This window comes from Labrus mixtus, chromosome 20 (genome assembly GCF_963584025.1).
Source record: "Labrus mixtus chromosome 20, fLabMix1.1, whole genome shotgun sequence".
In the NCBI taxonomy this organism is placed as follows: Eukaryota; Metazoa; Chordata; class Actinopteri; order Labriformes; family Labridae; genus Labrus; species Labrus mixtus.
In genome coordinates, this window is record NC_083631.1 from 3,553,704 (window position 1) to 3,578,163 (window position 24,460).

General features: G+C 41.6%; 3 protein-coding genes and 2 long non-coding RNA genes across 9 annotated transcripts; 2 read left to right on the top strand and 3 right to left on the bottom strand.

Moving 5' to 3' along the window:
• Positions 1–1,541: 1,541 nt before the first annotated feature.
• Positions 1,542–8,452, top strand: LOC132954162 (immunoglobulin lambda-1 light chain-like). 3 transcript variants are annotated; one of them, XM_061026646.1, is made up of 4 exons: positions 1,542–1,673; positions 1,766–2,091; positions 7,096–7,129; positions 7,827–8,452. In XM_061026646.1, the coding sequence occupies exons 1-4, from the start codon at positions 1,634–1,636 to the stop codon at positions 8,153–8,155; spliced, it is 729 nt and encodes a 242-aa protein (XP_060882629.1). In that variant the 5' UTR covers positions 1,542–1,633; the 3' UTR covers positions 8,156–8,452. The 3 variants fall into 3 exon arrangements, with proteins under 3 accessions (XP_060882629.1, XP_060882630.1, XP_060882631.1); XM_061026647.1 differs by lacking the exons at positions 1,542–1,673; positions 1,766–2,091 and adding exons at positions 3,055–3,189; positions 3,278–3,603; XM_061026648.1 differs by lacking the exons at positions 1,542–1,673; positions 1,766–2,091 and adding exons at positions 4,670–4,810; positions 4,903–5,228.
• Positions 5,064–6,944, bottom strand: LOC132954165 (uncharacterized). The gene is made up of 3 exons (XR_009665719.1): positions 6,830–6,944; positions 6,576–6,718; positions 5,064–6,167 (listed from the first exon to the last, which is right to left on the bottom strand). It is a non-coding gene; the product is annotated as an uncharacterized LOC132954165 (long non-coding RNA).
• Positions 8,453–9,700: 1,248 nt separating the features above from the next.
• Positions 9,701–14,806, bottom strand: LOC132954160 (immunoglobulin lambda-1 light chain-like). Of its 2 annotated transcripts, none has more exons than XM_061026643.1 (4): positions 14,675–14,806; positions 14,253–14,582; positions 10,957–10,986; positions 9,701–10,237 (listed from the first exon to the last, which is right to left on the bottom strand). In XM_061026643.1, exons 1-4 carry the CDS (start codon positions 14,712–14,714, stop codon positions 9,909–9,911), a joined length of 729 nt encoding a protein of 242 aa, XP_060882626.1. In that variant the 5' UTR covers positions 14,715–14,806; the 3' UTR covers positions 9,701–9,908. The 2 variants fall into 2 exon arrangements, with proteins under 2 accessions (XP_060882626.1, XP_060882625.1); XM_061026642.1 differs by lacking the exons at positions 14,253–14,582; positions 14,675–14,806 and adding exons at positions 12,827–13,156; positions 13,249–13,391.
• On the top strand, positions 11,142–12,039 carry LOC132954164 (uncharacterized). Its single transcript, XR_009665718.1, has 3 exons — positions 11,142–11,256; positions 11,368–11,510; positions 11,919–12,039. It is a non-coding gene; the product is annotated as an uncharacterized LOC132954164 (long non-coding RNA).
• Positions 14,807–20,723: 5,917 nt separating the features above from the next.
• On the bottom strand, positions 20,724–23,860 carry si:dkey-282h22.5 (uncharacterized protein LOC107988040 homolog). 2 transcript variants are annotated; one of them, XM_061027151.1, is made up of 4 exons: positions 23,718–23,860; positions 23,347–23,449; positions 22,012–22,138; positions 20,724–21,240 (listed from the first exon to the last, which is right to left on the bottom strand). In XM_061027151.1, the coding sequence occupies exons 2-4, from the start codon at positions 23,438–23,440 to the stop codon at positions 20,976–20,978; spliced, it is 486 nt and encodes a 161-aa protein (XP_060883134.1). In that variant the 5' UTR covers positions 23,441–23,449; positions 23,718–23,860; the 3' UTR covers positions 20,724–20,975. The 2 variants fall into 2 exon arrangements, with proteins under 2 accessions (XP_060883134.1, XP_060883132.1); XM_061027149.1 differs by having other exon boundaries at positions 22,012–22,141.
• Positions 23,861–24,460: the final 600 nt, after the last annotated feature.

Below are 24,460 nucleotides of genomic sequence, written 5' to 3' on the forward strand. Positions count from 1 at the left end.
GAGAGATACCAGAGTGAAGTGTTTGAACAAAAGCACAACTGAGCAGTTTTTGGGGTCCAGTGCCTTTTTGGTCAAGGAAAGTAAAACAACCAAACTCTATTCCTTTGATCCAACAGGGACTTGAACCGGGCCAACCCTCAAGTTACCAGCCCATATATTATTTTTTTCCTTTAACTTTTCCCACGTCATCCTCAGCACACACTGTCTTTATGTGGTCAATCTGCACAACTTAATGACAATCCCTATGGGGAAATAAACACAACACCAACGTCCTGTACAAGAAGGGCCAATGTCGACTTCACCTGCTGAGACGACTGAGGTCCTTTGGAGTGTGCAGGACTCTGCTACGGACTTTTTATGACACTGTGGTGGCGTCTGCACTTTTCTATGCAGTGGTCTGCTGGGGAGGAGGGAGCACAGAGAGAGACAGGAAGAGACTGAACAGACTGGTCAGGAGGGCCAGTTCTGTCTTGGACTGTCCTCTGGACTCTGTAGAGGAGGTGGGTGAGAGGAGGATGCTAGTGAAGCTGACATCCATCATGGACAACCCCTCTCACCCCCTACATGACACTGTGGGGGCCCTGAGCAGCTCCTTCAGCAGCAGACTCAGACACCCACCCTGCAAGACAGAGCGCTACCGCAGGTCTTTCATCCCATCTGCAGTCAGACTGTTTAATCAGACTCTTTAACAGCATCACCACCTCATGCTACACACTGTGTGTGTTTTTTTAAGAACAAAACCCTTTTCCTGTGTAGTTACTGTGTAATTATACATTATTGTATTTTTTTATTTAACTGAAGGTAAATATGTTTGATTTGATTTTAACTTCTATTTTTATTTTTAATAATTCTATTCCTGTCCCCTGTTTTCTGGAGCTGCTGTAATGCACAAATTTCCCCCACGGGGATCAATAAAGTTTATCTTTATCTTTATAGCCTACAGTACACTAGAGGGCAGCACTTGATTAATAATAGGAAGACAGAGTGAGCAGTGGATTATTCTTATAGACACAAACACACACACACACACACACACACACACACACACACACACACACACACACACACACACACACACACATGATTTGCAAGTCTTGACTTCAGCAGAAGTGAGTATTCATTCTGTAACGTCTCCCTCTCTCATCTACAGGATGCACCTGCAAGCCTCGTGTCCTCATTTGACCTCATGTAAATTAGGGGTTGAGGACCTTTCTGTTACTTTATGCTTGACTGGAAACATGCTGATGTTTTAATGAATAATAATTCAAAAGTTTGGGTTTTTAATATTGTACATATTTACAGGCCGCATGTTAACATGTCACAAGTGATTCAGAGATATATTGGTAAACTACCTTTAAATATAGAACATATACATTTATAAGAGACAATACGGATTCACTCTCATTGTAAACTTTGCAGTAATACACTGTATATATTTGAGTTTTGTAGTGAGGCAGAAAAGAAAACAGTTAGATTGAATCAAAGCTCCTCCTCCTGTCACTCACTCTCAGTCTCTGTGCTGTATTAAATGGCTCCTCCAGCACCTCCTCTCCTCATCCTCCAAAGCCTCTGATCTGTCAGCAGTGAGCTCACTTTTCAAGTTCCAAGGCCATTCTCAGCACACACTGACAACATGCTGGGGACCCTGTGCACTCTCATCACTGCTCTAACATGTAAGGAGGCTGACTTACTGCAGCTTTGAGCTCATGTTGGATTCATCAGTCTGTGTGTTTCTCTTGACTCCATGTCATCTTGTTGTTTCCAGGTGTGAGTGCTGTGACGCTGGTGACACAGAAGCCTCCTGTTGTGACTCTGAGGAGAGGAGAGACAGCCACCATGGACTGTAACCTGGGGACTGTGACTGGTAGTGGTGCTCGTTGGTACAAACAGATTCCAGGAGGAGTTCCTCAGTATATTCTCAGGAACTATCACAGCTGGAGCTCTCCAGAGTATGGCTCTGGTTTCTCCTCTCCAAAGTTCACATCCACTCATCAGTCACAATCAGATTATCGTTTGATCATCAGCACTGTGGAGGAGAGAGACTCAGCAGTTTATTACTGTCAGACATATGACAGCTCTGTCAGTGAGAACGTATCATAGTGATTTACACCGTGACAAAAACCTCCTCACTGAACACTTCTGCTTTTTGACTCTCTTTCACGTCTAACGCTCCTTGTAACTGCTCTACTCAAGAATTTGTAATGACATCCAACAAGTGTCCTAAATGTATTCTTAAAGGACAGAAACCTCATCTCATTTATTACTACACATAAGAAGAAAAAACTTTAGTCAGTGTCTATGTTCATCTTTTCTGCATGTTGATATAAACAGTTGGACTGAGCTCAGTGCAGAAATACCCCACTGATTGATCAATAAAGAGAAACACACAGATTCATTCTTTATCTCTGGAAACATTGAAAACCAAGAGGAGCTTGTATTTAGAATATAAATCACACAAGTGAAGAGAAAAGAAAAACAAACCATCTTGTGATGTTTGTGTTTTAAAATCATGACAAACACTATCACCTCCAAATGAATGTGACATGAATATGATATTAGTGTGTACAGAGTTAAAGGAACTTTAATACGATGTAGAAGAAGATCATGTTTGTGTCTCATTATGAGTTTCTGTTGATTTTTATAACTAATAACAGAAATAACAGGACAGATTTACAGCTCATAAAAAAGATTATGAAACATTTTTAATCAGCTCAACTAACAGAGGTGGACTTTATGTTTTATACATAAACTTTTGTTGGACCCTCAGGTTATTTACTAGATTCAAAGAAGATCATCAGAACTCCAAAGAAAACAACAACATGACAAACAGGAACAAACAGACATAAATCCTGTCTGTTATTAATGAATGAAAACAGTGCTGAGTGTGTAAACTCCTCCTCCTCCTCTTCCTCCTCCTCCTCTTCTTCCTCCTCCTCCTCCTCCTCCTCTTCTCTCCTCAGTGTCTTTATAAGCTTCAGTGTCTCTTCCTCCTCTTCCTCCTCCTCTTCTTCCTCCTCTTCCTCCTCCTCCTCCTCCTCCTCTTCTCTCCTCAGTGTCTTTATAAGCTTCAGTGTCTCTTCTCCTCACACTCCAACCCTGCTCACCTCTCAGCTGGACAGTAAGGGACGTTTACAGCACACACTGACAACATGCTGGGGACCCTGTGCACTCTCATCACTGCTCTAACATGTAAGAGATTCTTCTCAGTCCTTTCACACACCATCATTTCACACACAAACCTTTCACTCATGTCTTTTTCTCTGTGTGTGTGTTACAGATGTTGATGCAGTGATAGTGCTGACCCAGACGCCTGCTGTCCACACAGTTTCTACAGGACAACAAGTTGATCTTCAATGTAACATCCAGAGAGATGATGGATATTATGTCTCCTGGTACAAACAGGTTCCTGGTGAAGCTCCTCAGTATGTTCTGAGATTTTACCACTCTCACAGCTCACCTAGCTTTGGATCAGGATTCTCCTCAGACAGATTCAACTCTAAATCTTCATCAAACATAGATTATCAGTTCATCATAAAGAGAGCAGAGACAGGAGACTCTGCTCAGTATTTCTGTCTGACATGGGATAACTCTGCTAAGGAGAACGTATCACAGTGATTTACACTGTGACAAAAACCTCCTCACTAACTACTTCTGCTTTTTGACTCTCTCTCACACTGAATAATGCTCGCTGTAAATACACTACACACAACGTATCATTACTGTCAAACAGTGTCCTCAATATATTCTAAAAATACCATTTAGATGGAAAAAAACTAACAAATGTGTCTCATTAACAAACATAAAGAAACCACAAATGTCAGTATTTGTTTCATGCTCTTTTTTAAATTTGCAACATACAGCAATTTGTGACAAAAAAAGTGAAGAACAAGGACGAGCAAGGAGATGAATTCTTTACCTCTGGAAACATAAAAAAAAGAGCAGCTGGCATTTAGAATATAAAGCACACAAGGAAATAAGACAGAAAAAAAAACATTCATATGATTGTTTTCTTTAAATTCATCAAGTTAATCAAAATAATTTGAACTGTAACGACTACAAAATGAATGACCATGAGGCTGTTTAAAGCTCAGAGAAGAGATTTCACATTGTTTGATTAGACTGATGAAATCCTGATTCTGTTTGATTCATCCTTCAGCCTCAGGCCAAATGTTTGTCTGGAAACAGAAAAGTGTGTCAAAGTTCACTTTAGAAAGAGAAGAAGAAGAAGAAGAGACAAACTTCATGATGTTGGAAACATGTCACAGAATCACAGGAATGATGTGTTTACAATCTCAAGAGTCAATATAATAACAGAAGATGATTTCTTAGAGAGAGAACATTTGATGAGAAGTGTGACGAAAGTGAGATAACCTGAGAAATGTTCAATCAGAAACATTCTTTATACTCAACCTGTTTACTGCACAAACTCAAATATACAAGTGTGAGAACACATTACACTTCAAATCATGTAGACTTTATTTCTTCATTAGATCATGAACACTGATCTCAAAGACATGAGGAGGCATCTAAAGACAACAGGAACAACAACATGACAAACAGGAACAAACAGAAATAAACCCTGTCTGTTATTAATGAATGAAAATAGTGCTGAATGTGAAAACTCCTCCTCCTCCTCCTCCTCCTCCTCCTCCTCTTCCTCCTCCTCCTCCTCAGTGTCTTTATAAGCTTCAGTGTCTCTTCTCCTCTCACTCCAACCCTGCTCACCTCTCAGCTGGACAGTAAGGGACGTTTACAGCACACACTGACAACATGCTGGGGACCCTGTGCACTCTCATCACTGCTCTAACATGTAAGGAGGCTGACTTACTGCAGCTTTGAGCTCATGTTGGATTCATCAGTCTGTGTGTTTCTCTTGACTCCATGTCATCTTGTTGTTTCCAGGTGTGAGTGCTGTGACGCTGGTGACACAGAAGCCTCTTGTTGTGACTCTGAGGAGAGGAGAGACAGCCACCATGGACTGTAACCTGGGGACTGTGACTGGTAGTGCTGCTTGTTGGTACAAACAGATTCCAGGAGGAGTTCCTCAGTATATTCTGAGCAACTATCACACCTGGAGCTCTCCAAGCTATGGCTCTGGTTTCTCCTCTCCAAAGTTCACATCCACTCATCAGTCACAATCAGATTATCGTTTGATCATCAGCACTGTGGAGGAGAGAGACTCAGCAGTTTATTACTGTCAGACATGGGACGGCTCTGTCAGTGAGAACGTATCACAGTGATTTACACCGTGACAAAAACCTCCTCACTGAACACTTCTGCTTTTTGTCACTGCACTTAACTTTGACCACAATGAAGCCACAAAAGAAATTCAATACTATTAATATTACAATGCCTACATTTCAATACACTATTATTAATCTTTTTAATTAATTTTTTCAATGTTGGTTAAATATTCTCTGGTAAAAGAATTATCATGTTGTGTCTCCTGTTCTTTGAGTCAGCTCTTACTTGTCTCACGTTCATCAACAGGTCCAGAACTGATGCAAAAACACAACATGTCTACATTCCCTGAGCAGATAGATTCAAAGGAACACTTGCTGTGTTTTTCTGAACTTCTCAAATGTGCTTCTCTTATCTGACAAACAAACTGTCTGTAACCTTGTCTGCCACCCCCCCCCCCCCCCCCCCCCCCCCCCCACCAGCTGACCTCACAGAGAAGATCTACATGAAACAGAAACACAAAGAAAAGAGTTTCAGTTGCATGATATGCCTTGATTAAAATGTAATACCATTTAGTGATCTTAGATTGAGCCTGAGCAGACTGATGAAAAGAACCAAACACCTTCTGAACATGTTGTTTTAAAGAGGTGTCATCTCTTCCTTTTACCCGTCCTGTCTGCTGTCTTATAAGATCAGGGGGAGTTTCAGTCCATCAACCTGACTGGAGTTTGTCCAGTATATCTATTTGAAAAAAATATACTTCACATCCAGCTTACTGCTCAGTATGGACTGCAGCTTGTTGCATGTTGCACAGAGCCTAGACATCTACCAGTTCTCCTGACACAGGGTCTGTGTGAGTCAGGCTGGGACCACAGGATCACATACCAGGTTTCATTTGAAGTATTATAGTAGAGGAGATCTGGAGCAGCAGACAGTTTGCTTTTATTTTTACCACCTTCACATGTGCTGCAGTCTTCAGTCACTGTCTGTCCAAAGAGAGGAATTGTGATACTGACATGTTCTCTCTGTATGTTCTGTCTAATTCACAGGCATACAATCACTGGGTTAGTGACAGTGTTTCACATTGATTAGGAAACAATTGATTTAATACACACAAACACACACACATTCTCACCTTGTCATTGTGTGTGTTTGTGTGTTCTTTACTATGGTGTTGTATTTTCTGTAGCAGCAGTCTCTTCGTTATGTCTTGTGTTCATGCAGAGAAGATTTTACACTTCACAGAATATGAGACACCAACACATGTAGAAAGTAAATCGATAAACCACCTTTACAAGAATTTATTTATACATTTCTCTTGTTTGATTTGTTGTGTTTAAGAAAAGTAACCCGTTTTTGTACTCAACATACCATTTTATGAAAATGCACTTTACCTTTATCCATGAAGACAGATGGAAACTACTGGCAATGTAGAGTCACCAATTGACCTAACGAGCATGTCTGGACTGTGGGAGGAATCCAGAGTACCTGGAGAGAGCCCACACATGCACGGGAGAGATCTCCAAACAGAGAGGCCCTGTCCAACATACAATTCAGACTTGAAAAGCTTCTGTTTGTAGGTTGTGAATTTCACAGCAACAAAATTGATTCATTATCAATGAGCACCTCTTCATAGATCTCTATTCACATTTACATCGTGTTATAAAGGTTTCTTTTTGGTACAATCATGAAGAAACTTGAACAAAACAAGAAAGGATACTAAACAAAGTGTTCTTCAGGGTGAAAAGAGTTTGATAAAAGTCCATCAGTGTTGTTGTAATGTGAGCAGACTGATGAAAGAATGACATGTTGACAGTGAAAGTTGGTCTCAACAGGATGTTTCAGTTCCACTCCCCTCATTAGTGAGAGTCAGGAGGTTTTTGTACAGCCATGTATACAAACTGAATCACTGTGGTATTCGGACAAGGCACCAAGCTGTTTGTGACGAGTAAGTACTTTGAAACTCATCATGAAATGAGAGAGATTTGATCATTCTTATTCAAACTGATCAGTAATCATCATTTGTTATTTAACTCATTGTTCAGATAGATTTGTGTGTCAACAACAGACATTTATATTTAGTTCTCTTTCTGACACCAGACTATGTCTTGGAATGAAACGGAAAGCTTTCAAAAAGGTTTCAACATTTGTATGAAATAGTTTCTGTCAATTCTGAAGTATGTTGATGTTTGAGGAATGTTGAACAGTTAAGATCAAATTACAAAATGTGACAATTCATGTCCAAATATAAACGGCATGTTTGATCCTTTCTAAACCTTTGTTGAATCATCTCTAAAATGTTTCTTACAATGTGATATGAAGAATTCAAACTTCTAAACTTCTCGTGTTTCAAATGTTTAAAGTTTTTGATGAGTTAGTTTTTTAAATGAAAAACATGCTCTGGATTATTTCCTCATTTCTAAGTGTTAGATAGTTGGTTAGAAAAAAGAATTGAATTGTTATTTCAGGACAGTTGTTTCATATTTCACAAAGTGTCTTTATGATATTGTTACTGTCATAAAAAATGAGTTGATGGTCTCTGTCATACTTTGTATTGAATGACTTCACTTGTACTCATGTGTTCAATGTCCTGTGTGTGTGTGTGTGTGTGTGTGTGTGTGTGTGTGTGTGTGTGTGTGTTTCAGGCTCCAGCCTCTCTCCTCCTGTCCTCACAGTCTTCCCTCCGTCCAGTGCTGAGCTCCAGTCCAACAAAGCCTCTCTGGTCTGTCTGTCCACTCAGTCTGTGCCTTTTGCAGATGTGAGCTGGTCTGCTGCTGGGAGTCCAGTGAGCAGTGGGATCTCTACCAGCACGGCCGTTCAGCAACCAGACCAGACTTTCCAAATCAGCAGCTATCTGTCCATCCAGACGTCAGACTGGAACATGGACAAGGTCTACACATGTCGAGTGTCTTTGGGCTCCCAGACTTCAGAGAAAACCATCAACAAGTCCCACTGTTCCACTGAAGACCAGTAGAGGAGCAGAGGGACCATTTCTAATCTGCTTCTTGACTCTTTGTGCTGTTTGCTCATTACAAGGTTCACATCTTACAGTATATGTCTGCATGCTTGTAATACATGTTGTGTCTATCTGTCCATTAAACCTTCTCAAGTGTTAAGTTCCTCTGGGCTCCCACACCTCAGAGAAGAATTTGAACAAAGACGATGAATAGATTGATCAGCATTGTTTTATGCATAACTGTTGGTGTGAACACAGCTTTGCTTTATTGTACATGGATTATTTGAAATAAAAGCATTCTTAATTAGATACAAATCTGTTGAGTTTATTTTGTCTTAGGTAAAATGTTTGTATGTATATACTCAAAGCAATCAGGAAAATACACACATCCAAATAAATAGGGCAGTTGCAGAGTCGACCCAAAAAAATCACTGAAGACAAATCAGACCGTCTGATGAGGAGTATAGTCGTGATCAAAATGTCACACTGGTGAAATACATTTCTGGTTTATTTAACCCCTGCAGTGCACAAGACGCTTTGTCTTTGTCTTTTGTATAAACTTATAGCTGATACAAAAACCTCTAAATCAATCAAATATGAATCTTAAGATAATTGACTGCACTTTAACTGACTCTTTTCAAACATGCACACATAAATGCATCAAGAGTTGTCTCCCCCTTGTGGTTGAAGTCAAGCCTTAGAGTTTTTTTCTTCCATATGTTATGTTTAAGAAAACCAATCTGTAAGTGATGACAGAATGTGATGTATTGAAGTACTTGTCATCCACTTACTGTTTGTCTGTGCATTTTTTTAACCCTTTAAAATAAAACAATTCTCCGTGCACAAGTATCTATGTTTCTGGATTTCATTTGTCAGAATCTACTTCAAGGCAGGTCCTGCAAAAAAGATTAAGCTATGATTAAATATACACAGCCTTATGGTGCCTTATAATCAGCATCAGTATGGTGCAGCCACTCAAAACTAAACCCTTAAAGGATTTAAATATGTAAAGATGATCAAAATTATTATTATTTTTTTTACATTTTAACCGATCCTACAAGTTTCTACATTTAAGGACATTGTTAAGGTATTTGTCTGATTAACCAATTGATCACAAATGAAACATCAGTGTGTTTCAGGTCAGAGACAGTTTTACAGTGAGCTGACCTTTGACCTCTTCATTTGCATGCAGCTATGAATAAGAAGAGGAGGCCTGCAGGTGCATCCTGAGGAGGAGGAGAGGGAGGAGCAGAGAGGTGATGCTTCACTGATGGAGGATGAAATCTCAGTTTCATTTGTTCATTTTATCTGATTATTCTAATAACACTTCCTATGCAAGAAACTAAAACTAGGCAAATATACAATAAACTGAAAAAGCTCTTTGTTGAGGCACAGGTTGACCTATTTAAAATAGAAGAATCTTCAAATACTGTTTTTTTATTTAAAGTAGACTGAATCAATGAAAATGTTTTTGTGTTGATTAATAACCTGTTGGTAAGACAAACATCAGTAATGAGGAAATAAACAGTTCAATCATTTTTTTTTGTTATTTTTATTCATGAGTTCAATTAAAGAAAATTCTTCATTAATCACATTTTATATTGCATAATTAATGAATTTGTAGCAAGTTGCAAAGCTGATCCATCACCTCCACCTAGAGGTCACAACATGTATTACAAGCATGCAGACATATACTGTAAGATGTGAACCTTGTAATGAGCAAACAGCACAAAGAGTCAAGAAGCAGATTAGAAATGGTCCCTCTGCTCCTCTACTGGTCTTCAGTGGAACAGTGGGACTTGTTGATGGTTTTCTCTGAAGTCTGGGAGCCCAAAGACACTCGACATGTGTAGACCTTGTCCATGTTCCAGTCTGACGTCTGGATGGACAGATAGCTGCTGATTTGGAAAGTCTGGTCTGGTTGCTGAACGGCCGTGCTGGTAGAGATCCCACTGCTCACTGGACTCCCAGCAGCAGACCAGCTCACATCTGCAAAAGGCACAGACTGAGTGGACAGACAGACCAGAGAGGCTTTGTTGGACTGGAGCTCAGCACTGGACGGAGGGAAGACTGTGAGGACAGGAGGAGAGAGGCTGGAGCCTGAAACACACACACACACACACACACACACACACACACACACACACACACACACACACACACACACACACACACAGGACATTGAACACATGAGTACAAGTGAAGTCATTCAATACAAAGTATGACAGAGACCATCAACTCATTTTTTATGACAGTAACAATATCATAAAGACACTTTGTGAAATATGAAACAACTGTCCTGAAATAACAATTCAATTCTTTTTTCTAACCAACTATCTAACACTTAGAAATGAGGAAATAATCCAGAGCATGTTTTTCATTTAAAAAACTAACTCATCAAAAACTTTAAACATTTGAAACATGAGAAGTTTAGAAGTTTGAATTCTTCATATCACATTGTAAGAAACATTTTAGAGATGATTCAACAAAGGTTTAGAAAGGATCAAACATGCCGTTTATATTTGGACATGAATTGTCACATTTTGTAATTTGATCTTAACTGTTCAACATTCCTCAAACATCAACATACTTCAGAATTGACAGAAACTATTTCATACAAATGTTGAAACCTTTTTGAAAGCTTTCCGTTTCATTCCAAGACATAGTCTGGTGTCAGAAAGAGAACTAAATATAAATGTCTGTTGTTGACACACAAATCTATCTGAACAATGAGTTAAATAACAAATGATGATTACTGATCAGTTTGAATAAGAATGATCAAATCTCTCTCATTTCATGATGAGTTTCAAAGTACTTACTCGTCACAATCAGCTTGGTGCCTTGTCCGAATACCACAGTGATTCAGTTTGTATACATGGCTGTACAAAAACCTCCTGACTCTCACTAATGAGGGGAGTGGAACTGAAACATCCTGTTGAGACCAACTTTCACTGTCAACATGTCATTCTTTCATCAGTCTGCTCACATTACAACAACACTGATGGACTTTTATCAAACTCTTTTCACCCTGAAGAACACTTTGTTTAGTATCCTTTCTTGTTTTGTTCAAGTTTCTTCATGATTGTACCAAAAAGAAACCTTTATAACACGATGTAAATGTGAATAGAGATCTATGAAGAGGTGCTCATTGATAATGAATCAATTTTGTTGCTGTGAAATTCACAACCTACAAACAGAAGCTTTTCAAGTCTGAATTGTATGTTGGACAGGGCCTCTCTGTTTGGAGATCTCTCCCGTGCATGTGTGGGCTCTCTCCAGGTACTCTGGATTCCTCCCACAGTCCAGACATGCTCGTTAGGTCAATTGGTGACTCTACATTGCCAGTAGTTTCCATCTGTCTTCATGGATAAAGGTAAAGTGCATTTTCATAAAATGGTATGTTGAGTACAAAAACGGGTTACTTTTCTTAAACACAACAAATCAAACAAGAGAAATGTATAAATAAATTCTTGTAAAGGTGGTTTATCGACTTACTTTCTACATGTGTTGGTGTCTCATATTCTGTGAAGTGTAAAATCTTCTCTGCATGAACACAAGACATAACGAAGAGACTGCTGCTACAGAAAATACAACACCATAGTAAAGAACACACAAACACACACAATGACAAGGTGAGAATGTGTGTGTGTTTGTGTGTATTAAATCAATTGTTTCCTAATCAATGTGAAACACTGTCACTAACCCAGTGATTGTATGCCTGTGAATTAGACAGAACATACAGAGAGAACATGTCAGTATCACAATTCCTCTCTTTGGACAGACAGTGACTGAAGACTGCAGCACATGTGAAGGTGGTAAAAATAAAAGCAAACTGTCTGCTGCTCCAGATCTCCTCTACTATAATACTTCAAATGAAACCTGGTATGTGATCCTGTGGTCCCAGCCTGACTCACACAGACCCTGTGTCAGGAGAACTGGTAGATGTCTAGACTCTGTGCAACATGCAACAAGCTGCAGTCTATACTGAGCAGTAAGCTGGATGTGAAGTATATTTTTTTCAAATAAATATACTGGACAAACTCCAGTCAGGTTGATGGACTGAAACTCCCCCTGATCTTATAAGACAGCAGACAGGACGGGTAAAAGGAAGAGATGACACCTCTTTAAAACAACATGTTCAGAAGGTGTTTGGTTCTCTTCATCAGTCTGCTCAGGCTCAATCTAAGATCACTAAATGGTATTACATTTTAATCAAGGCATATCATGCAACTGAAACTCTTTTCTTTGTGTTTCTGTTTCATGTAGATCTTCTCTGTGAGGTCAGCTGGTGGGGGGGGGGGGGGGGGGGCAGACAAGGTTACAGACAGTTTGTTTGTCAGATAAGAGAAGCACATTTGAGAAGTTCAGAAAAACACAGCAAGTGTTCCTTTGAATCTATCTGCTCAGGGAATGTAGACATGTTGTGTTTTTGCATCAGTTCTGGACCTGTTGATGAACGTGAGACAAGTAAGAGCTGACTCAAAGAACAGGAGACACAACATGATAATTCTTTTACCAGAGAATATTTAACCAACATTGAAAACAATCACACAAGATTAATAATAGTGTATTGAAATGTAGGCATTGTAATTGGTATTTTTGTGGCATCATTGTGGTCAAAGTTAAGTGCAGTGACAAAAAGCAGAAGTGTTCAGTGAGGAGGTTTTTGTCACGGTGTAAATCATTGTGATACGTACTCATTGACAGAGCTGTCCCATGTCTGACAGTAATAAACTGCTGAGTCTCTCTCCTCCACAGTGCTGATGATCAAACGATAATCTGATCGTGACTGATGAGTGGATGTGAACTTTGGAGAGGAGAAACCAGAGCCATAGCTTGGAGAGCTCCAGCTGTGATAGTTGCTCAGAATATACTGAGGAACTCCTCCTGGAATCTGTTTGTACCAACGAGCAGCACTACCAGTCACAGTCCCCAGGTTACAGTCCATGGTGGCTGTCTCTCCTCTCCTCAGAGTCACAACAGGAGGCTTCTGTGTCACCAGCGTCACAGCACTCACACCTGGAAACAACAAGATGACATGGAGTCAAGAGAAACACACAGACTGATGAATCCAACATGAGCTCAAAGCTGCAGTAAGTCAGCCTCCTTACATGTTAGAGCAGTGATGAGAGTGCACAGGGTCCCCAGCATGTTGTCAGTGTGTGCTGTAAACGTCCCTTACTGTCCAGCTGAGAGGTGAGCAGGGTTGGAGTGAGAGGAGAAGAGACACTGAAGCTTATAAAGACACTGAGGAGAGGAGAAGAGGAGGAGGAGGAGGAGGAGGAGGAGGAAGAGGAGGAGGAGGAGGAGGAGGAGGAGTTTACACACTCAGCACTGTTTTCATTCATTAATAACAGACAGGATTTATGTCTGTTTGTTCATGTTTGTCATGTTGTTGTTTTCTTTGGAGTTCTGATGATCTTCTTTGAATCTAGTAAATAACCTGAGGGTCCAACAAAAGTTTATGTATAAAACATAAAGTCCATCTCTGTTAGTTGAGCTGATTAAAAATGTTTCATAATCTTTTTTATGAGCTGTAAATCTGTCCTGTTATTTCTGTTATTAGTTATAAAAATCAACAGAAACTCATAATGAGACACAAACATGATCTTCTTCTACATCGTATTAAAGTTCCTTTAACTCTGTACACACTAATATCATATTCATGTCACATTCATTTGGAGGTGATAGTGTTTGTCATGATTTTAAAACACAAACATCACAAGATGGTTTGTTTTTCTTTTCTCTTCACTTGTGTGATTTATATTCTAAATACAAGCTCCTCTTGGTTTTCAATGTTTCCAGAGATAAAGAATGAATCTGTGTGTTTCTCTTTATTTATCAATCAGTGGGGTATTTCTGCACTGAGCTCAGTCCAACTGTTTATATCAACATGCAGAAAAGATGAACATAGACACTGACTAAAGTTTTTTCTTCTTATGTGTAGTAATAAATGAGATGAGGTTTCTGTCCTTTAAGAATACATTTAGGACACTTGTTGGATGTCATTACAAATTCTTGAGTAGAGCAGTTACAAGGAGCGTTAGACGTGAAAGAGAGTCAAAAAGCAGAAGTGTTCAGTGAGGAGGTTTTTGTCACGGTGTAAATCACTGTGATACGATCTCACTGACAGAGCTGTCATATGTCTGACAGTAATAAACTGCTGAGTCTCTCTCCTCCACAGTGCTGATGATCAAACGATAATCTGATTGTGACTGATGAGTGGATGTGAACTTTGGAGAGGAGAAACCAGAGCCATACTCTGGAGAGCTCCAGCTGTGATAGTTCCTGAGAATATACTGAGGAACTCCTCCTGGAATCTGTTTGTACCAACAAGCAGCACTACCAGTCACAGTCCCCAGGTTACAGTCCATGGTGGCTGTCTCTCCTCTCCTCAGAGTCACAACAGGAGGCTTCTGTGTCACCAGCGTCACAGCACTCACACCTGGAAACAACAAGATGACATGGAGTCAAGAGAAACACACAGACTGATGAATCCAACATGAGCTCAAAGCTGCAGTAAGTCAGCCTCCTTACATGTTAGAGCAGTGATGAGAGTGCACAGGGTCCCCAGCATGTTGTCAGTGTGTGCTGAGAATGGCCTTGGAACTTGAAAAGTGAGCTCACTGCTGACAGATCAGAGGCTTTGGAGGATGAGGAGAGGAGGTGCTGGAGGAGCCATTTAATACAGCACAGAGACTGAGAGTGAGTGACAGGAGGAGGAGCTTTGATTCAATCTAACTGTTTTTTTGTTCTGTCTCACTACAAAACTCAAATATATACAGTGTATTACTGCCAAGTTTACAATGAGAGTGAATCTGTATTGTCTCTTATAAATGTATATGTTCTATATTTAAAGGTAGTTTACCAATATATCTCTGAATCACTTGTGACATGTTAACATGCGGCCTGTAAATATGTACAATATTAAAAACCCAAACTTTTGAATTATTATTCATTAAAACATCAGCATGTTTCCAGTCAAGCATAAAGTAACAGAAAGGTCCTCAACCCCTAATTTACATGAGGTCAAATGAGGACACAAGGCTTGCAGGTGCATCCTGCAGATGAGAGAGGGAGACGTTACAGAATGAATACTCACTTCTGCTGAAGTCAAGACTTGCAAATCATGTGTGTGTGTGTGTGTGTGTGTGTGTGTGTGTGTCTGTGTGTGTGTGGGTGTGTGTCTATAAGAATAATCCACTGCTCACTCTGTCTTCCTATTATTAATCAAGTGCTACCCTCTAGTGTACTGTAGGCTATAAAGATAAAGATAAACTTTATTGATCCCCGTGGGGGAAATTTGTGCATTACAGCAGCTCCAGAAAACAGGGGACAGGAATATAATTATTAAAAATAAAAATAGAAGTTAAAATCAAATCAAACATATTTACATTCAGTTAAATAAAAAAAATACAATAATGTATAATTACACAGTAACTACACAGGAAAAGGGTTTTGTTCTGAAAAAAACACACACAGTGTGTAGCATGAGGTGGTGATGCTGTTAAAGAGTCTGATTAAACAGTCTGACTGCAGATGGGATGAACGACCTGCGGTAGCGCTCTGTCTTGCAGGGTGGGTGTCTCAGTCTGCTGCTGAAGGAGCTGCTCAGGGCCCCCACAGTGTCATGTAGGGGGTGAGAGGGGTTGTCCATGATGGATGTCAGCTTCACTAGCATCCTCCTCTCACCCACCTCCTCTACAGAGTCCAGAGGACAGTCCAAGACAGAACTGGCCCTCCTGACCAGTCTGTTCAGTCTCTTCCTGTCTCTCTCTGTGCTCCCTCCTCCCCAGCAGACCACTGCATAGAAAAGTGCAGACGCCACCACAGTGTCATAAAAAGTCCGTAGCAGAGTCCTGCACACTCCAAAGGACCTCAGTCGTCTCAGCAGGTGAAGTCGACATTGGCCCTTCTTGTACAGGACGTTGGTGTTGTGTATATTTCCCCATAGGGATTGTCATGAAGTTGTGCAGATTGACCACATAAAGACAATGTGTGCTGAGGATGACGTGGGAAAAGTTAAAGGAAAAAAATAATGGTAACTTGAGGGTTGGCCCGGTTCAAGTCCCTGTTGGATCAAAGGAATAGAGTTTGGTTGTTTTACTTTCCTCGACCAAAAAGGCACTGGACCCCAAAAACTGCTCAGTTGTGCTTTTGTTCAAACACTTCACTCTGGTATCTCTCCATCAGTGCATGTCGAGAGGTTCATGTTTGTGCATGTGTGTGTGTGTGTGTGTGTGTGTGTGTGTAATCCTGGTTTATGTATGTTCACCTTTAGTCTATCTACTTCTTCTAATTTATAATAAACTACTTTTGTCTTCAATGTGTGTGTATAAATCTTTGTTTTGACAATGTGTTAAAACGTTGGTTTTAATGCCATGGCATTGTTACTACCAGCTACCCACTTACATTTAATCAACCAACCAGTATGCTTAGTGACCTGTTATTAATTACATGTCAGTTCTCAGTCCACGGACTTTATCATGTCCTGAATAAGATCAAACAGAGAATATTGTATAAATTGTTTTCCACATGAACCAAAGTGTTTTGTTTTATTCTGACTGTGTCATGATTTGGTCTGGTTTAGTTTTGTATTTTGTGTATTTCAGAGTTTAGATTTATTTTTCTTGCTTTAGTTCTCATTCTTCTGGTGTTGCTTGTTTCCCTTGTGTGTTATCTTTATGTTTCCTACTTTAGTCTGTAGGTGTTTTTATTTTGTAATTTCTTATCCTTGTGTTTCTCTGTACTAGTATTGTTAAATTATAATCCTTCCTGACCGCCAGAGGCGGTGCTTTAAGCACTGAATGATACCATATCGCGCATGCGCAGGTCGAGTAGCTATACCAATAAAGTCTCATGTGACCCCTGATGACCCCGACAGGTCTATATCTTCCGGTGTCATCAGAGGATCTGTTCCTTTACATCTTCTCGCTCGCAGGTGGTCGGTAGCACTTTAGCTTGTCGCTTGTAGCCCTGTCGGAGTTGCGGTGCTTCAGTCGCCCTCCAAGGGCTGTGACGAGCTTGGCCTTTCGGCGTTTTTTCCTTGGATAGTGATCCCTAAGGTTTGTCGCCGACATAATTGTGAGTATCACAGATTTTTGTTGTTGCTGAAGTTCATGTGTTTTCGCCACATCCAGCGTACTTTAGTTTCTGTTTGTTACGGTTAGCAACGTTGTGTCCGACGGAGCTAACCGCTAACGGCGTGGGGTAGCAACTCGGTTGTGCCTGTGTTGTTTTGTTGACAGCACTTATTGTTTAACGATCACGTTTTCGCTTGTGTTAAATGTTAGTACCGGCAGCACCTGTTGTTGGTGCCTGCCCTTTTTTTTTGGTGTGGAGGTGGCGTTTGCACTCCTACCCCCCATTAAGTTTTGCCTCGTTGTTTAGTTGAAGCGCTTCTGCTTATAGACAACTAGTGGTGGCCACTGTGTTTCTCCCTGTTTATTCTGTCATATACCTTTTGTCAGTGAAGGCAGTGTGTTCGCTCCCTCTCCCGACATAGGTGTGTCCTGTTTGGTTGGCTGTTCATCAGATCACTTTGTTGGGGAGGCTGTGTTTCCGCGCTCACTCCAGCATAGGTGTAGTAACTTCTTCAGGCATAGTGTTCCTGCTAGTGCCTGCTCTCTGTATATCAACTGTTGGTTGGTGAAGGCAGTGTTTACTCTTCCCCGCTCCCAGCTCGTTGTTGTGTCCTCAGTCAGTGCTGGCTATGTTGGGCAATCACTGCTGTACTGCCTGTATGGCTACTATGCAGCCTGAGGACGGTCATGATCTCTGTCCCTCCTGCCTGGGCCTCGAACACCTGAGAGAGGGTCTGTCTGAGGATCCCTGCATAAACTGCAGCTACATGCCTCGGACCATGAGGGCTGTTCGACTGTCAGAGGTGGAGGAACTTCAAGAGGGTGCACCCTTTCAAGAGGGGGCTTCTCAGGCCTCAGTGGCTGTCTCCCGTTCCTCTGCCCTCAGCTCCGGACGGTGCTCGGTGGATGACTCCATGGGGGCCCTCATTCGTAGGGCCCTGGCTCGTCTGCAGCTGGACCCTCTTCAGCCAGAGCTTCCCCCGGTGAGTGCCTTTTTTAGGCGCAGTACAGCCCCAGCTACCTTCACGGTGCCACCCTCGGAGGAGTACCTGAGAGAGTTGCACGCGTACTGAAGAGATTCGAAAGCCCTCTCCCACGTTACCTCAGATGGCAGGGCTCTTGCAGCTGTGCAGGATGTGGCCAAGTTCGGGTTGGGCCACATGCCGGCAGTAGAGCCAGCCATTGTTTCTCCCGATGAGGCCCTTAGGCGGGATGCGCGGTGTCCCCGACCTCAATGCAGGGTGACAGATGACCTCCTGTCTAGGGCTTATGAGGCAGGAGCCCGTATGGGGAGGATAGGGAACTCGATGTCCCACCTTCTGCTTGCCCTGTCAGCCTCCCTACCGGAGATGGTACCTGATTCATCGGTGCATAGTCTTAGTGATGCGTCCCTTCAGGCATTCGCGTTGATGTCTAGGGAGTTGGGATGGGTGATGTCCACACTCATCCAGGCTCGCCGCCAGGTTTAGTTGGCGCAGTCGCCCCTCACTGATGCAAGCAGGAGGATCCTGCACAGTGTTCCAGTGGAGCCTGGGGAGCTGTTCGGATCAGCAGCTCTAGAGGCTCTTGAACGGTCTATTCAGGCTAGACAGACCAGGCAGCAGCTCTCTGGTCTCAGCAGGAGCTTGCCTCCCCATGATAGGCTTAGGAGTACTGTGGTCCCTCCTCAGCACCGGTTTCAGTCCCCAGCTGGTGCCAGTGGTCACCAGCAGCCTCAGCGCCCAGCACAGCATCCTGGCCGTCGTGCAGCCCAGGACTTTCGGGTCCCCGATCGCCTTCCCTCAAGCTTTGTCTGTTGATCCTGCGTGTCTGAGGCGGAGTCCAGATGACTCAGGGGTCACCTTGCGGCTGAGGGCCACGTTTATACCTAAGGTTCTTTCAAGATCAAGACAAGATCAGCCGATACTGCTGGCACGGTTCAACCCCCCACCAGGGGAAGATGACAGCAGGTCAGCGCTGCTCTGCCCAGTGCGGGCCTTACGAGCATATGTCAACTGTACTGCCGGTATGCGAAGATCAGACCAGTTATTTGTGTGTCATGGTGGTCCTTAGACAGGCTGTGTGAACAGTGGTTGTCCCATTGGATTGTGGATGTGATCAACCGGGCATATCAGGCAGCTGGTCGGCCTTTGCCCCATGGAGTGCGGTGCCATTCCAGGAGGGGTGTCTCCACATCGTGGGCAGCCCTGAGCCCACATTTGTGCCGCGACCTCTTGGGCATCGCCGAGCACCTTCACGAGGTTCTACAGAGTGAACATCCCTGACCCCCATCCACTGGGTGTGGTCCTGTTACGAGATTCATCAGCTTCAATGCAATGAGGTTGGTATGTGGGGATTCCTCGTGACTATGTTGGTATGAGTCATCCAGTGCTTAAAGCACCACCTCTGGCGGTCAGGAAGGCTGAAATAGAACAAAAGTTACGTATGTAACTACGGTTCTATGAATCCTGGATGACCGCCAGAGCTTCTGGTCACTCGGAATCATCGTGTCTCGCGAGAAGATTCTGAAGGAACAGATCCTGGGAACATGACACCGGAAGATATAGACCTGTCGGGGTCATCAGGGGTCACATGTGACTTTGTTGGTATAGCTAATCGACCTACGCATGCGCCATATGGTATCATTCAGTGCTTAAAGCACCGCCTCTGGCGGTCATCCAGGATTCATAGGACCGTAGTTACATATGTAACTTTCGTTTTCTGTGTCTTTAGTGTTTCCTGTTTTATTTTGTAGTTCTTGTCCCCAGTGGTTCTTGTCTTGTATTTCTTCTTGCCTCTGTGTGTGTTTCCCTCCAGTGCTGATTGCCCTCATTGTCTTCACCTGTGTGCTTTGTCTCACCTGTGTTTGATTACCCCTGTGTATTTAGTCTCAGTTTTCCTTCCTTCTTGTTGTCACTTCAATGTCAGATTTTCCCCTTGTCAGTGTACCAGATGTCTACGTGGCTTATTTTCTTCATTTAGATTTTTTTGTTAAGAAAATACGTTTTTGGTTTTTGGTTTTGGGAGTTTGATCTTTTGTTAATAAATATTGTTTTGGTTTTCTTCAATTGGGTTCCAGTTCCTTGTTTTTCATACGTGACAGACTGGCTGGAACAAGAAAAGGGAAATGGCAGAAACAGGGTTTCCTTAAATCTTTTATTTTCCTTAATCAATTTTGAAATTGAACCTATAAATAAGTAGAACTATGAGAATATAATTATTGATAAATTGGATTTTGTTTTCCAGCATTGCTGGTTTGACTCCCGTGTTGTCCTGTTCACATGTTGGACTGTGATTTTAACATTCTTTACACTCTTCAGCTCAAATGATTCCCACTGGTTGCCCACATGTGGTGCTTTACCTTAAATAACAGTGAGAGGTGTAGTTCATTATAGTGCACCATATACTTATTCATATGATTTGTTCATTAATCTGTTCAGAATGAAGTTGGGGAAACTCCCGTAAAACACCTGTCATAGTGTGATAAATGTATATATTGTAATAAAGCAGAGTTCTAGACCAGCTTTATAACCATTATGTTCCTTTATGTTTCTCACAACTCACAACAGCAGGATGAAGATTCAGGTGGTTTGATAAATGCTGCCACCTTGTGGCTAAAATTAACTTTGTATAAAAAGATAAATATTTGAAAGCTTTAAAACCATCATATTCATACACCATGCATATAGTACAAATAATATAAGCCAACATTTTCTGTAAAATATACAATCATATCATCTCATATTTTGATACATCAGCATTTCTGGACAAGAAGACTAAGGTGTCTGTGGCCCTCTCCTCCTCGGCCCCTTAATAATCCCCCGTACAGGAACTCTCATCTGTGCTCGCAGTGGAGCCCTGAGTCCAACGCTGGGGGGAAGCCTCTGCACCGGCCGCCGAGGCAGAGTGAATCTGTCGCTCCTTAGATCGTCCACAAAACCCTCCACACTGTCAAACTTTGCAGAGAGCCTCGCCAGCTCATCTTTTAGAGCGTTGAACTGCTTGTAGAGATCTCCCAGAGCATCTGACAGGGGCTGGATCCTTCACACAAGTAGAGATATGAAGGAAAGTACAAATGAGTAAATTATTTTAAATGACTGCATGACCTGTCAAAGAGCTTTGGTACTTTGATTTTCCATAAGCTCACATTAAATTGGAACATTGTTTACTGGCAGAAGACAAGGAGAGCCAAGTCAAGTTGGCAACTTGAAAGTCACGCCATGCTGTTAAGGAGGAACAGCCCCATCATCTGCAGGAAACATCAGGACAACAGACATAAAGCATGGTAGTCCCTTAAGAGAAGATGAAAGTTTATAAAGAGCACATTTTTGACCAAAATCTCAGAAAAGACACCTACGAGTGAGCCAAAAAGTGAAATATTTACTGACATAAACATTTGGCGCAGAGTTTTTTTGGTTTTTTTTAAAGATAGGTTCAATGACTTTGTGTTATGACGAGTTATATTTGCCAAAAACACTCATCAGAACACAAGGCTGAAACATTTTCCCGTAATTTACTGGCTCTGTCTCCTCAGTGAGGTCATTCACAAAGCAGAGTCGGCATTGCGCGGACCAGTGCAATCACTGATCACATTACTGGCTCTGACAGGTCACTGGTCATGTGCAGAGCAGCAGAGGTTACATAATCCCTCATTTCCCATGAGTGTGAGGATAGCAATAAAATGTTCACTGACATCACCGACTGTTGTTATTCACAGACTTTTCGCTCGTCTGTTGCACAACATGTTAACTTTCTTTTTATCCCCTTCTTGTTCTCACTTTAATAACCATCAGAGACAAGAGTAACACACACCTGTTGTATTCAGGGAGGACAGATGCGTGGTCATTAATCAGCAGGTCTTTCACTTGGGTTATAATGGCGAATTTCCAGTTGTCCAGGACCTGGGTCATGTTCGAACAAGTCTTGCCGTTGTTGTTTTCTGCTGGCATTAGATAATTGCATTAGAACAATACAGTATTTACCTTAAATTGTACAATTTAGGTTTTTTAAATGAAACGTATAGGACTGTGGTCGGCAACTAGTGACACATGTGACCCCCAGTTCTATCTCAATGTGGCCCGTGAGTCAGTCAAATTGTTGTAAACATGAAGAAAATGTGAATAGAATCTGCCATTAAAGGTCACACATTATTCAAAATACACTTGTTTTTCTAACATTATGTGTCCCTATCTTTCTTCAAACCCCCCTAATTATGTGAAAAGTCCATCCTCTCTGTCTTTTGCCTGCTCCAATTTTCAGAAAATGTGTCCTCATTTGGAGATTTTCCCTTTGTGACATCACTAAGGGCAATAACCCCTCCCCCATTGTGAGTGACACTCCCACAGCTAGGTGTTTGTTCTGCCCTCTGAGTCTGCCTTCTCACCGTAAAAAACTGAGCATGGCGCAAGAAAGCCAGAGCCACCCAAGCCCTTCAAGAGAGGGGGTGTGGTCAGACAACTCATTTGCATTTGAAGGTACAGACACAGAAACAGCCTGTTCTGAGCAGGGCTGAAATAGAGGGGTTTATAGACATGATCAAATACAGGATCAGAGTGGATTTATAGCAAGAAACTTCACAGACATGTTTTGGGGAACCCTTAGTCTTATTTACACTGGTTGAAAATTATAATAATATGTCACCTTTAAGTATTTCCACATTAGTTTCCAAATAACCCCATGCTCAAAGACCAAATGCATTAGTACATGAAAGATGGAAATATTTCAGGTATTTCTATCATTTCCATAATTGACTGTAATTGTTTCTGTATAGCTCTTTTATGAAGCAGTACTAAATGCATTTGAAATAAAGATATATGTAAATAAATTACCCATATATATCCTGTTCATTTGATTAAAAGGAGCTTAGATTGGCTTTAATTCTTCGTTTAGCTCATTCAATTAAGTCTTACTATTTAAATTTGAGTTTCAACATATTCAAGAAATCTGATATTTGTTCATTTTGTTGAATTATAAGTTATCCTAATTATCTAAATGAGGGGTTTACAGTTGGTAACAAGTTGGCACTGAGAATAACATTCATTTGGCCCTCAGTTGGCCCTCTTTGTTAACCAAAGTTGCTCATCCCTTGAACAGGATAACCATTGACAGATTGCAGGAAGTCAAGCATGACGACATATCATTCCTGACCTTTAGGGTCCCAACGTGATGTTTCCTGTTTCCATTTCTGAGCTCCACATGTGAGAATCATGGAGAGCAGAACCAGACAAATCTCCATTCTCATCTCCCTCTTCTTAAAAAAACAAAAAAACAAAACAGAAATAGAATATGCTGGTGCTGAGAGACACGTTAATAGATTAGTGAAGTCAGACAAATTTCTGTATTACAAGGTCAACAAAAGTATTAAGCTTTTACATGAAAATAGACTCTGAAGACATGATTTAGTCTTAATGTTAGAGAAAAAAAATAGTGTTTTTCCTTCCTTAGTAGCTAAATGGGGTCTTCTTTTTTTCTACCTTCAAACAAAACTATCCATGATCATATTTTTTCCTTTACTGTACCTGTAAGTGGAGTAGTGCCAGGGTTCTTTCGGTGTTACAGCAGCAGGACACGCTCTGCGGTACAATCGGTCAACAGTCACACACTAAGAAAACACACCGCTCTTATAACTGCCTCCTTTTTTTTTCTCCCCCACCTGCTCCCACCCATCTCAGTGATGCAGGCCTGTGTCACACTCTCCTCCTTCACAGCATCTGTGCGCACTTGCTGCCTGCAGGGTCACATAACGTGGCACAAAATGAGTCAAAGTTCCTCAAACACACGCACATACACACACGTTCTCCACGTCTGTCTCTTCTCAGATATGTCTTCCAGACTGCTGCATCTTCTGCAACAATAAATAACCCACACAACCTGAATGGGAGGTCCTGATAATCCTCTATCTAAAGCCCATCTATCTCCCACATGTTTTTTAGCTGCTGTGAGATGTGTAAGTGGACTGCACACTCCATGGGCCGTAATCCAGAGGAGGTGTTTGATGTAGCCGTATGGCTGCAGCGTAACATTCTTACTGCCTACTGTAATACAATCTGCTCAGCATCTGGGCTGCAACCCCATCCATCCAGAAATGGTCCCTTTAACTGGCAGAGGTGATCAACACTTCAACACAGCAGCCTGATGAAGCTACAAAATAAAGGGGATTAAGTCACACATTATTTACGTTTAGCGATTAACCAATTCTCCTAATATTTGTATTAACAACAGCCGGTAAATGGTGATGGGAAAAATATACATCCCCAAGAGA

Bases quoted from the DNA above. Each gene is read 5' to 3' on its own strand.
- si:dkey-282h22.5 (XM_061027149.1), bottom strand. From the start codon at position 23,440: ATGAGAATGGAGATTTGTCTGGTTCTGCTCTCCATGATTCTCACATGT. The intron at 22,142-23,346 runs GTCAGGAATGAT...ATCTAATGCCAG, and splicing joins ATCACGTTGGGACCCTAAAG to CAGAAAACAACAACGGCAAG. The intron at 21,241-22,011 runs GTGTGTGTTACT...ACTTGTGTGAAG, and splicing joins GTCCTCCCTGAATACAACAG to GATCCAGCCCCTGTCAGATG.
- LOC132954162 (XM_061026646.1), top strand. From the start codon at position 1,634: ATGCTGGGGACCCTGTGCACTCTCATCACTGCTCTAACAT. The intron at 1,674-1,765 runs GTAAGGAGGCTG...TGTTGTTTCCAG, and splicing joins TCTCATCACTGCTCTAACAT to GTGTGAGTGCTGTGACGCTG. The intron at 2,092-7,095 runs GTATCATAGTGA...TGAATCACTGTG, and splicing joins ACAGCTCTGTCAGTGAGAAC to GTATTCGGACAAGGCACCAA.
- LOC132954160 (XM_061026643.1), bottom strand. From the start codon at position 14,714: ATGCTGGGGACCCTGTGCACTCTCATCACTGCTCTAACAT. The intron at 10,987-14,252 runs CACAGTGATTTA...TCACTGTGGTAT, and splicing joins CTCTGTCAGTGAGATCGTAT to TCGGACAAGGCACCAAGCTG. The intron at 10,238-10,956 runs GTAAGTACTTTG...TGTGTGTTTCAG, and splicing joins CACCAAGCTGATTGTGACGA to GCTCCAGCCTCTCTCCTCCT.